The sequence below is a fragment of the Musa acuminata genome, chromosome BXJ1-2 (genome assembly GCF_036884655.1).
Source record: "Musa acuminata AAA Group cultivar baxijiao chromosome BXJ1-2, Cavendish_Baxijiao_AAA, whole genome shotgun sequence".
Lineage (NCBI taxonomy): Eukaryota > Viridiplantae > Streptophyta > Magnoliopsida > Zingiberales > Musaceae > Musa > Musa acuminata.
This window is the reverse complement of record NC_088328.1, coordinates 23205448-23218465: the sequence shown is the minus strand read 5'-3', so window position 1 is coordinate 23218465 and position 13018 is coordinate 23205448. Positions and strand designations below refer to the sequence as shown.

At 43.9% G+C, this 13018-nt stretch overlaps 1 protein-coding gene across 1 annotated transcript; it reads left to right on the top strand.

Annotated features, from left to right (window-relative positions):
• The first annotated feature begins 3474 nt into the window (after window positions 1-3474).
• LOC103976088 (mitogen-activated protein kinase kinase kinase 1) lies at window positions 3475-12992 on the top strand. Its single transcript, XM_009391274.3, has 9 exons — window positions 3475-4908; window positions 7388-7472; window positions 7664-7726; window positions 8031-8188; window positions 8705-8780; window positions 8886-8945; window positions 9450-9557; window positions 12184-12429; window positions 12610-12992. Exons 1-8 carry the CDS (start codon window positions 3809-3811, stop codon window positions 12397-12399), a joined length of 1866 nt encoding a protein of 621 aa, XP_009389549.2. The 5' UTR covers window positions 3475-3808; the 3' UTR covers window positions 12400-12429; window positions 12610-12992.
• The last annotated feature ends 26 nt before the right edge of the window (window positions 12993-13018 follow it).

Genomic DNA, 13018 nt, shown 5'->3' with positions numbered 1-13018 from the left:
TAACAATGAGGAACAGACAGACCCCTCACATCCTCGACCCCGACTCCGACATACAAAAAACCAAGCTCTTCACTCTCCTAGAGTCTTTGGGCGATCGTCGAATGGCATGTCCTCTGGCATGTCCACCTCCAGGTCCACGGGATGAGAGGCGAACGGGTCCCCTTCCACCTCGGAGCCAAGAGGGCATGAGCCAAAGCGACCTAGGGCGATTCTATATCCATACTCGTAGGATACTCGCCCCATTCGGGTCAGTCCGAGCTCAAAGTTCTCGGACTTCTTATAAGCTTCGATTGCCTCTTTATCCTTTGACTGGCGAAGGCGAACCTCCTCGGCTAGCGCTTCGGAAGCAGCGCGGGCTTCAGCCTCGGCCTTCTCCGCCATCTTGGTAAGGCCAAGCGCCTCCGACTTCAATAGGCGAAGCTCGGCCCGATCCAAATGGAGAAACTCCTGAAGCTCCTTGACCGAATTGCCCGACTGCTCGTGCTCTACCTTCAGACGCGTCACCTCCTCCTCAGAGTCAGTCGCGCGCTTTTCCGCGGCCGCTACCGCCTCTGGGCCCGACCCGGTGCGAACCTCCTCTAGCTGACGGCACAACTCGAAGTTGCGCTCACTGAGGTTCCAGATTACCTGCCCAGCGTCATGCACTCGGTCCATCAGCGCCGTCGAGTAGTGGAGGCCCTACCACAGAAAAAGGAAGGTCAGCGCACGGTCACAGGGACGCCCGGAGTTAGCGAAACACTCACCAGTGTCAGAAACCTCCCCGCCTTATTGAGCATGGCCTCCGAGGGCAAGGTGTATAGGTCCCGAGCCAGGTCGGGGTGGAGCACGCCCCGAAGAAAAGCAGCCGAGGGATCTCCCCCGGCCCATACCTTGTCCCCTCGGGACAACCCCTCCCAGCGGGCGACTAGCGGGTCGGAAGCCTCCCCCGGTGGAAGCTCGCCCATCACCAACGACCATAGGGGCTCGTCGGCCCCCGTGCGTAGCCCGCACAGGTCATCCACCGTAGGCAGGGTCGACCTCTTCTCGGCCGCCCCTTGGCTAGGCCCATCAACTCGGGAGGGCCCTTCGTCCCGAACGGTCCGCTTTGTGCCCACGGTTGACGAAGGGGTGGCCCCCGCCTTGGCTTTCCCGGGACCAGCCGTCTTCGCCTTCTTTGACGGGCGCCCCTCCGGAATCTCTAATGGAGCATCCGCCGAGCCGGGCAACGGGTCGGCTGAGGGGCGCGGAGAGGAAGCAGCGGACGGGCGTAAGGAGCCGACGATGAGCGACCGCCGCGGAGTGACAGAAGCTTCATTCGTACAAAGGAAACAAGCAAACCATCACAAATTGTGGAAACAAACAAGAGACGGGGAACACCCGCTATAAACATACCCCCGAAAGCCGGGCTAAGACCCGCCTCGGCCAGCCACTCCTCGGTCATAGCTCGGATGGCCTGAGAATCGGGAAGGATTGCCCGAAGCCTCTTCAGATCTCGACGCTCCTCGTCGTTCAAATCCGGGACTGTGTTATCTATCACCCTCACTGTCCACCGAACTCCAAAGCCCCAATCCTTCGACCATCTAACATAGAAAAACCGCCCCTTCCACCCTTTGTTGTTCGAAGGGGCTCCCCCGACGCGAAAGCCAACCCGGGCTGACACGAAATAGCCCCCCGGCCCCTTGAGAAGGCGGAAACAAGAGAGAAAGAGGTTTCGGGTAGGGGTGATGTTGGCATAATAACATTCCCCTAAGAACGCTACTAGATAGCGCCATGTGTTAGGCGCCACCTGGGAAGGCGAAATCCGCCACAAAGAAAGACAGGAGACAATGATAGGGTGAAGGGGGAGGCGCAACCCAGCCTCTAGGGCATCTTGGGTCAGCGCGAAACCTCGAGGGATCGGGTCGTATGACCGCTGCCCCGGATCAGGCGCAACCAGGACAAACTCCTCCGGGATGTGGAAACGCTCCCGGAGCTTCTCCAGCGACCCACTCACCACCGAGTCAAGGTCGTGCGGCTATATTAGAGCCTCAAGGGCCCGCGCCGCCTCCTCGTCTAGGGAGGGCGGAGGCGTGCTCTCCCGGACTCTATCAAGGGACAAAGGTGAAGAGACAGGCAAGAGGGACATCCTTACCGGCTTTGAAACGAATGAGAGAGACGACGAGGGAGCGACTGGGGAATGACGGCGTAGGAGAGGAGAAGGTGCGACGACAGAAGGGACAACGAGGTCCAAGGCTCAGCAGCAAGAATCGTGAAACGGGCCGAGTGCGCCAGTTATATAGGAAAAATCCCGCCGAGAGAGACGTCCCTTCGTCTCCCCATAGCGGCCGACAGCTCATCCGCACCCTCACTCGTCGCATCAGGGAAGCCCAACGAACACCCTATCATAAATGCGGACCTAAGGTCACTGCAGGGGAAGGCCAACGAACTCCTCGGCTGCATGTTCCCGAGACCACCGCCTCGGCGCGGACAGCCCGCCCGAGACGTGCTCCTCGGCCGCATGTTCCCGAGACCACCTCCTCGGCGCGGCCAGCCCACCCGAGACGTGCTCCCCGGCCTCATGCCACCCAAAGCGCCTCTGCAGCGCGGCATATCTACCCCGAACATGTGCCTCAATCATGAACCACGAAGAGAACCACCGCTTACCGATCAAAGCCACACCTCGAATCCCCTCCATCCGATGCCGAGCCATGGCTTCCTTTGGGGGGGGGAATATGATATGACAAAAAATGGCAGACCCCACTCCCGGCAACGTCCCCCGCACGTGGACATGCGCGGCGCCCCAGTGGGAGCAATGAGGGTGACGGTCTGTGTCCGGACGCCAGCCTCACTGAGCCCACAGCCCCCTCGGTGGACCCAGCACAGTCGGACGAGACAGAAGCAGGTAACGGTTGAAGCTCGCCCATACCCTGCGATCCCCCGATCCCCCACGCAACATCCTCGGCGATGTCGGACGCCATCAGAGGTACGACCCTGACCGACGGGATGGCGCGCCCGATAATGCCGAGCCCCCCTATAAACCCCCCCGAGCCAGGAGGAGAAGGGGGACTCTTCCTCCACTAAAAAACCGCCCCCCACTTCATTCTCTAACGGGATCATCGGAGGGGTCGGGTCGAGCACCCCCGCCCCGGGAGATCCCCGTCATTCGGACCCCGGGTCCGAACGAGTCGAGACGACCCCCCACCCCCCCGGGTCACGGCTAAGAAAAAGGTGTTTACACTAACCGGAGAGATCTCTTTCTTCCAAACCACATTTGAAGCTGTGGATACGGAGATGATTCTGGCGGCGCTTTCGATCTCATCATTCCAAAACCCTTTCTTTTGGTAACAGTGCTTTCTTCGAAGCTCGTCCTGTCATGCCGGCAAATTGTGATCTTTCGTGCGCTGCCAGATCGGTCACACCCACCCGGGGTTGGTGGTGGGCCATCCGCGTCCCGACAAGTCAAATGGAACGTTCGTGACGCCACCGAGCGACGGGGACGCCTTCCCAAGATCGGACGGCAGGTGAGATGGGGGAGGAGATGAATCCAAACACCGAGATTTAAGTCTTCTGTCACCGCGTTCCGCGATCTTTCTGTTCGGTCGTCTTACTCTACCCCGCTCGCACGCCCGATTCCCGGGAACGAAGCCCAATCCTATTCCTTCCTTTTCTTTTTCCCTGTTTTGGGCTTCGGAAGCACCAGAAACCTTCGCTTCTGATCGAAATTTATCGACGATTCTTTTCTGTTCGTTCCAAAGTTGGCGTCTTTTCGGTTATGTTAGTTGCAAGGGCACGCCAAGATCGGGTCTTGAGGCACTTATTATTCTGATGGGTTTTGCGCTGTCGCTGGCCTATGTTTTTCTTCAACCGTAGGAAAGTCACCTCCCGCTCGGGGCGGGACGGGGTGGACTCCCGGCAGCAGCAGCAGGGGGCGGGGCGGCGGCTGGACCGGCGCAACGCGGTCAAGAACTTAGAGTATGAGGCGGCGGGGCCTTCGTGGACCTCGTTCTCCTCCGCCGACTCGGAAGAGTACCACAACCTCCGGGCTACCCGGTCGCTAGACCTCTGGCCGTCGACGTACGCCCGCCAGACGAGCTTCCGGATCGGCGGCAGCATCGAGGGCGAGGTGGACATCCTCTACCGCAGCCTTGGCCTTGACGGTCCAGATGACTTCGCCATTTCTCAGTCCGACTGGGAGAGGCACAAGGTGAGGTCCTCTTCCGACATCCTCCCGAGGCCCAGACCACTCCAGCCCGACATCCCATTCCCGAACGATCTCACCTTTGCGCCTGAAGTTCGCACCTTGGTGATCGATTCTACTCCTTTTGAGCCCTTGTCAGTGTCCGGAGAAGAGCACAGAAGCCAGGAGGATCGGGAAGAGGAAGATTGGCATCTCACTGATGGTTCGAAGGCTGAAATTAGGGTTTCTGATGATGAACCTGCCAAGTTTCCCTGTGTATCTCCGAGTTCTGGGGGACGAGATGGAGGAATTCGAGGAGTCAGGCCTCCAGTTCTATCTCCATCATCTATGGCAAAATTTTCACCTTCACCGTCGATACCTATCCTCGACAATCCGTCATCAGTTCTTAAATCGCCTCCAGTTTCCCTTACAGCCGCTAACGGAGTGACTTCGTCTTGGACCTTTGCTCCAGAGGAAAGTGGTCCTGAGGCAGGTGGGATGAGAACGGTAGATTCTGAGGTGATGAACAAGAAGGAAGAGGTTCTTGCAGGAGATGAAATCAACGAGGAGTTGTGGTTGAGGGAAACCGCTGAAGACTTCAATGGGACATCCTCTTACTCTACGATGAACGATGATGAATCATCCAGTACGACTACTGAGGCATTGTTCATCATCTCACCAAATGGTCGGTTCAAGAGGAATATAAAGTCATGGATGCGTGGTGCACTCTTGGGGAGTGGTTCCTATGGAATGGTGTATGAAGGGATCAGTGAGTAAGTAATGATGCAAAACTAGTTATCCAAGAACTTATTGCTGTTATGCATACTGCATGGTTCTTCTTGATGCTGCTGTTTATCTACAACATGCTTCTAATGAGTTTTCAGTTACCTTGTGAACACTCTCATGTTTAATAAAGAATCCTATAACATGACGGTGTAAATTTTGGAATTTTATATTCTTTCCTTTTTGAATCTCTGTAGAATATGAACAGGTTATATAAACTTGTAGCATTTTTTGTAACAAGTGCTACACTTTTCTATTTAGACAAAGCTCGTAAATAAGATAGTAGTTAGTAGCATTGGCCAATATGTTACTAGGAACATCTTCTTTAAGTCGAACTTTTAGATGGATACATAGCCCATGTAAGATATTTCCATATTCAAGTTTAGGAGTTTTACTTGTCCTATATATTTTTGGTACTTATGTATTTTGGTTACACTTAGATCATCTCAGTCTAAGATTGTTAGTGACCTTTTCCTTCATGATCACATTATATCTGTCATTTGGTTAATTAAGTCATGACAATTGGTACCAAAAGTAGAACTAATGCTATAATGGGTGGACAAAATAGGAAATTACTAGTATTAGTGAATGATTTTGAATTATGTGATAGGCCTTGACGAGGGCATCAAGCCTTAGCATAGTGGAAACTATAATACAACATAATCCCACATTAGGAGTTGATGGGATGGATTGATACATAGGGCTAGACGAGTCAGCACTTTGGTCCGCATGATTTTATGCCTACATACCTGAGTTATTTAGTAAGTCTCAGGTTGGTTCATAACACGTGTCTCAGAAAGGAGATGAGTATCTAATAATGTGTAAGATGCTTTGATTACATGTAAGAGTGCACTATGTTATGATATTTTACATTTATTTATCCATAGTGATGTACAAATATAGTCACAGAGAAGTAAAAAGCTGGTATAATTTACACTGGGAGCAAGATTAACTTCATACCAAGGTTTATAGTTTCGAATAATATCGCCCGATACGGATGGTACGTACCGGTCCAACAGGATACCAGTACATGGACCGCCCGCTATCGGGTGGAACGCGTAACATCGTCCCGTATCGGACGATACGGGGTTATATTGCGCGGTAACGGTTGAAATTGATCGTTACCGATTGGTAACAATGCTCCAACAATCAAATTGACCGTTGGAGTCATTTCTCATAGGTTTTTAAACTCTTCTTCCCCCCTATTTCACTCCATTTCACTCTCATACTCTCTTAAACTATCTCAAACTCTTTTTTTCTTATATATGCGCTCTTCTATACTCTACAAAACAACGATTTGTGAATCAAAGCTAATTTGGGAAGATTAAGAGGAAAAATTTTCTAATCAAGAGGTATGTACTCTCTTTCTTTAATTTGAGGGTAATTAAGATATTTAATATTATGATTAGTGTGTTTAGTATTGATTAATTTGAAATTAGACACTTAATAAGTCAAATATTTATATTTCATGCATATTAAATATTGAAAGATATTTATGATAATAAAATAAGTTTAATAAAGTTTTGTTAAAGTTATTTAATGTCGCGATTAATCATTTTAATGATGATTTAATCGAAATTTGATCAATTTTACTATTACTATATTAAATACGAACCTTGCACAAGTTATTTCTCAAAGCTCGAAAAAGATATGTGATACTATTCTTACTTAATTTATATTGATTTTGCTAAACTTATATTATTATTATATTTATTTCTAACTTAAAAATCCTATCCTAACTTTTTTTATTTATTTTCAGATATTTTCGAAGGATTTTATGCTTATATTAGATGTATCGCTTGTTATGTCTTGGTGTACTGCTCGGTACATGGAACCGTACCATGCCGAGCAAAGCTCGATACTCCGGTATGATACAAAATTACGAACCTTGCTTCGTACCATAAATTAAGGAGCATAAATATAGAAATGAATATTGAAAAGATTAAGAAAGAAAAAGTATCAAAAAATCTTAAAGTCAATTGAAGTGAATACATAATTAGTAATTAATGAACATAGTATTTCTCATATGAGAATTATCACACTAATACCTGGAAAGTATAAAGTATAAACAAAGCCTCAACTGCTTGGATGGCCCTATTTTCATATATCTAAGGTCATATAGGTTACTCAAGCTCTTGAATAGCACTATTTGCATTTATCCAAGGTCCAGTAGGTTCTTGCTAGGATTTAGTCTTATTCTTTGTATTCATAGTCAGACATTTGATTATATATATCAATATATAACTTGCAGATCTATTTTAATGTGAAACACAGTTTTCTTTGCTAATGATATTTTCAGTATGCTCAGGAAAATGTAATTGTATATGTCTGCTAATGAAAATAACTGTTTGGTCCATCTTGTTGCATTTGGAGTTTTTTTTTTCCTTATGTTTCTTTGGTTAACGTTGATAAAGTATCGTTGAATATCCTATTACTTTCCAACTAATGTATGCTATTTTAAATGTTTAGTGAGGGTATATTTTTTGCTGTTAAAGAAGTATCTTTGCTTGACCAAGGAAGCAATGCCCAACAATGTATACTTCAACTTGAGCAGGTGAGATGATGCCAATTTTCACTTTTGATGATCCATCTGCACTGATTTTAAGTCATTCTCAACATTGTTCTCAAGTTGTTTTCCCTTCTCTTTCTAGTTAAATATGTTCTGGGACTTCCATGAATCTGAAGCGTAATTGAAAGTTTGTCTAGTTCTGTTCTGAGCTTTCTTGTTTGACTTTTTCCTTCCAGGAGATCGCACTTTTAAGTCAGTTTGAACATGAAAACATAGTTCAGTATTATGGGACAGACAAGGTATATTGTTTTTCCAATCTTGTTATTTCATAATATTCTTTGTTTTTCATGAATTTCTCAATGTTAGATATATTTTCACATGCATGACATTAGATATGCAGCAAGGGAGAGAGAGAATATCCAATGCTGTGAACATCAATTTAAAATGTCACAGATTTGGGATATTTGAAGCTTTTAATATTTGTTCCCCTGCTTTTTTTTCATTTGAGTCAACTTAGCTAATGACAACATATTTCCTTTTTCGTTATGTAATTTCTGCATCCATTCTTGAATCATCTGATATGTGGTGTGGATCTTTTTACAGGAGGATTCAAAGCTATATATCTTCCTTGAACTTGTCACACAAGGTTCCCTTGCTTCTCTCTATCAAAAATATCGTTTGCAAGATTCCCAAGTTTCAGCATATACCAGGCAGATCTTAAATGGCTTAAACTACCTTCACGAGAGAAATATTGTGCATAGGTGATGCAAATGTTTTTTGTTTATGTCAATACTCTTATTCATAAACTTGGTTTCTAAAGCTATGATCTTACAATTGTGGATCTTTTTTCTGTCGCAAGCCATTTTTTTGTTGTTGCCATGTCCCATGGCTGAACTGTACATATTAGTGAACTATATCCCTGCATAATATGCATGCCACTTTAACATGTTTGTTCCTATGGATCATGCATAGGAGCAGACAAGGACAGCTAAAAGCTTGATTTAGTTCAAGACTAGTCAATATGTAGAGGGACATGTAACCCTTTCCCATGCCATTATCTTGGTTGTCTCTATTAATTGAACCACAATGATTTTTATCTGATTCTGCAATGCTGTCAATCCTTAAGAGAGATTAGGACTGGATTTGCATATAGTATGGAGGTTCTGTGTAACTGCAGGGGTTAAATATATCATTCTGACAATTACGTTTTTTTTAGTGTTTCCCAGTGTCGCTTGTTTATTGGAAGACAAACTTAAGACATCTTCTCTTTTTTTCAGAGATATCAAAAGTGCAAATATATTGGTTCATGCAAATGGATCCGTCAAACTTGCAGATTTTGGACTGGCAAAGGAGGTTTGTCTATTGCTCTCTAGTTTTCACATGTTACATTTAATATCTCATTGATTTGTTAAGTATCATCTTATTCATATTATATACTGCTGCTGTTGAGAATTTCAGATGACCAAGTTCGACGCGATGAAATCTTGCAAAGGCAGTGTATATTGGATGGCTCCAGAGGTTAGCCCTTCTTTCCAAGGTTCGCAATACCGTACCGTACCAGAGTTTCGACTTGGGCTCGGTACCGGTACGGTACGGTATTGCGATTATGACAATCCTAGAAGGCAATTTTGGTTTCATCCTGTTTTGAGATTTGGTGCATATAAATATCATATAAATATCATTATACATCTCAAATCCATGATTGCCACAAAAGATGCATCTCGGACTTAAATGATTGTGGTATATGATCCTACAATATGCTACCTGCTGACATGTATGTGATCTAACATTCTATGTCACATGTTCCCTAAAGGGTTTTCTCTTCAGATTTGGTGCTTGTACTGAAAACAATGAGCTATAGCAACTGCTTTATAGAATGTGTTTTAACCCAACCTATCTCTTGGATAAGGACCAAAGTTTTGGTGTAATTTTGTTTAACTGGTTTCTATCAAACAAATTAATGAAGTTGTTGGAAATTCTAGCACTTATAGCCAATGATAATTCTTAATTTCAAATTTCCAGGTCATTAATCCTAGAAGTTCATATGGACCTGCTGCCGATTTATGGAGCCTTGGATGCACTGTTTTGGAGATGTTGACTCGTCAGATACCTTATCCTGACCTGGAATGGGTGAGTAATTTACATGTCAGTATTAGATAATTGCTATTTTTCCCCAAATGCTTTGAGTTAAACCTTTCTTCAGTTGAATAACAAAAAAACAAACTTTTATACCTTTCTCTAGTCATACATTCAGCTGTTTTTTCTGATCTCAAATATCACCTCCCTATGAGTTAAATGACGTTTGCTGCAGTGGGACAGCTAGCCATCGGAAGAACAGTGAGTGCATGATTAATTTAAATTAGTTGGAGATTCAGACTCGACCTAATCAATTTAATAGCCAAATAAAGAATTAAGGTGTGCAAACCATCCATTTTTATTTAATTTGCTGAAGGAAAGAACAATAATTACCAAAAGTATTAAGATATAAATACTGAAAAAATAATAAAATCTCACACTTGTAATTGCATCAAACTACCAAACTAATATTTGGTGTTGTTTGACTTATGAATTTAAGGGTAGATAGTTGATCATTAATAAGATGATATGGGGTGAAGAATTCTACAATTTAGACGAGAAGAGAAGCAAGAGGCCAAAAAAATTGAGATAGGAATCTTGTTTAATTTATTCTGTAGACATCCAACTTCACTGAATAGAGTTATTTGGAATCAAGGGTGGCAAATTAGAGCTTTGCATTTCAGATATTTGATATTCATAGAGGACAAAGTGACAATGGTGCTTAGCATGACCAATCAAGGCATGTATGTTGGTGATGAGGTTAACGTTAAGCTAGATCGCAAGAGCTAACCGGGACCTTTTTGTGAGGTGGCAATATGTATAGAGATATGTCGGGGTGATCAACCAACTGAAGGGGAGAGAGTTTAGGGATCAGCCAAGTTGGACTGAGGTGCTCCAATGGGGTCAATCCAGGGTGAATCTTGCTAAATAGAGGGGGTGCTGGGGATACGTCCAATGGGTTCCTCTTTTGATGCTCAAGTTAGAGTTAATTCATTTCAAGGCAAAGAGGATACTTGAGGAAAAGATATTAAGAACATAAAAGCTTAGTGAAGAGGAGAGGAAAACCTAAACATGCTTTGTACAGTAGATCCCCTTTTATAGTGTGAACGTATTATAATATGAACTATTATGGATCGCCATCTTAGGATTTTGTAGATGACATGATAGATGGTTGGGTTTCCATCCAGGAAAAATCTAAACATGCTTTTGTACAGGAGATCCGGTTTTATAGTGTGAAATTGTTATAATACGAGCTATTAAGGATCATCATCTTAGGATTTTGTAGATGACATGATAGATGGTTGGGCTTCCATTCAGTTAAGGTGCAATAGAATTTAGTTGGCCAGTTTTGACTGCCTTAATAAAGCTTAGCAAAGAGGAGGAAAATTCTAAACATGCTATTGCACAGGAGATTCCCTTTTATAATGTGAAATTGTTATAATGTGAACTGTTATGGATCGTCATCTTAGGATTTTGTAGATGACATGATAGATGATTGGGCTTTCATTCAGTTATGGTGCAATAGAATTTAGTTGGGCAGTTCTGACCGCATTGATGGTGTGTCTTACTGTTATTCCTATATTCGACGATGTATCAACCTGCTATGTATAAGTCATATATTGCTATTTAAGTGCAGGTGGTCTAGGGGTCAATTGATATCTTCATATCAACTGGCATTAACTTATTTGACTGCCAGTTGGATTTCTATTGTATCTACAAGCTGGACCAACCAAATTTCCTGGTTCTTTCAGCCCCTTGAGCCATGCTACTTAGCATTCTCGATCAGACATAGTAAATGGCATATTTCCAGGCTCGAGGCATACCTAGTGGGCCTTGGTGCTGCAGTGGGTTTTTCTGTCGGTTGTTTTGTGGTGAATTATGGAAGCAAATGCTCCACATATGTTGATAAGACTGGTTACATACATTCCTCAAAGTCCAGGGTGGCATGTTGTGTCCTTACACTCGGCTCCTAATTTAGACAGGAAAGAACTAGTGCCAAATTCAAAGGTTTTAACTGGAGGAAGCAAGATAATATGCGGAACATGGTGTTGCATGACCAGTTAATTTGATTTCAGGATCTTTTGGAATCCCATTCTTCTCTTTGCATGCAACATGTTGTCGTTGTTGCTGGCCCATTGTATAGTATCATTAGTATTTGAATCAAATTTCATCTGTTCTAACAGATGAAATTTGCAGAAATTAGTTTGTAAGATTTGGATACTAGCTGTTGTTATTCTCCAATGGCAAACTACAGAGGAGAATCACCTAAGAGAACTTAAAAGGAAAATAATTAGTTGCAGAAAACATGGGTCAAATATGAGTAAAAAGGGAGGACACAGTAATACAAAGGCAAAGAGGACCTTCCATTGTGAGAAAATTTTGTTTCTGTAAAATCAATCACATGAGGCCTGTTTTGCAGGTTTCTGTTCCTCTTAATGGAAGAAATTCTATAATCAATTTGCATTAATGATGGTGCTTGTTAATTCGAGTTTGAAATATGGTTGTCTTGATTTTTTAATACATTTGCCAGTTGTATATGACAATTTCTAGTTTGGAGGGATACAATAAATAATGTCAATGCATTTGGTGTCGGTAGTTTTCTTTCCTCTATTCTTTTTCTATTTTCTGTTATTTTTTTGATGAGTGAAGACGCTAGTAATTGACACAGTCTAATTTGCAGGCACAAGCCTTTTATAGGATTGGCAGCGGCGAACAGCCTCCTATTCCAACCTACTTGTCTAAAGATGCACGTGATTTCATTAGCCAGTGTGTGCAAGTGAATCCAGCTGATCGTCCCACTGCTTGTCGACTTTTTGAGCACCCATTTGTTAGGAGATCGCTGAGTGCTTCAGAATCTGATTCATCATCACTCAATAATAGGAGACGAGTTAGCTAGACAAGAAAATGGCACCTCAAAAACATCTAGGTAAAGCATTCTATCTTGAAATTTCAAGCAATTAATAAACTCCTGCCAATATTGTTGGTCTACTAAGCTGGTATACATACTCGAGACTCGAGAGAACTCTGGATTGCATCACTACTTCGTGTGTATAAACAGTATACTTAGATTGGATGCTTATCTTTGAGTTACGTTCTTCATGTGCAGATTTTTTGGCCACAAGCTGCAAATATGCCGGGAAAGATATATCCACAGTCTTATTCATGGCGTCAGTCATGATCTAGGATTTGGTACTGAAGCACCCACAGTTTGCAAGATGATGTTGATGCTCATTCGAAGGCCAAGCTAACTGTAATAATTGTGGAAAAATTCATGTTTAGCTGCACGAGATGGAAGCTGATGTGCATCCAATCATTGAGCAAGATGAAAGCACGAACTCATGTCTCTCTTTGTTTTTGAGTGCCAAATCTTCAAGGGATGATGTTTATTTTGAGTAAATAGTCATTTTTGTGCTGGTAACTCAGTTGTATCTTGTTGTGTTCATGTTGTAAATATTCTTTCGCATCAATTATCGATCTTCTTTGAACTAATTTGATGGATGCATCAAACAGAGTTG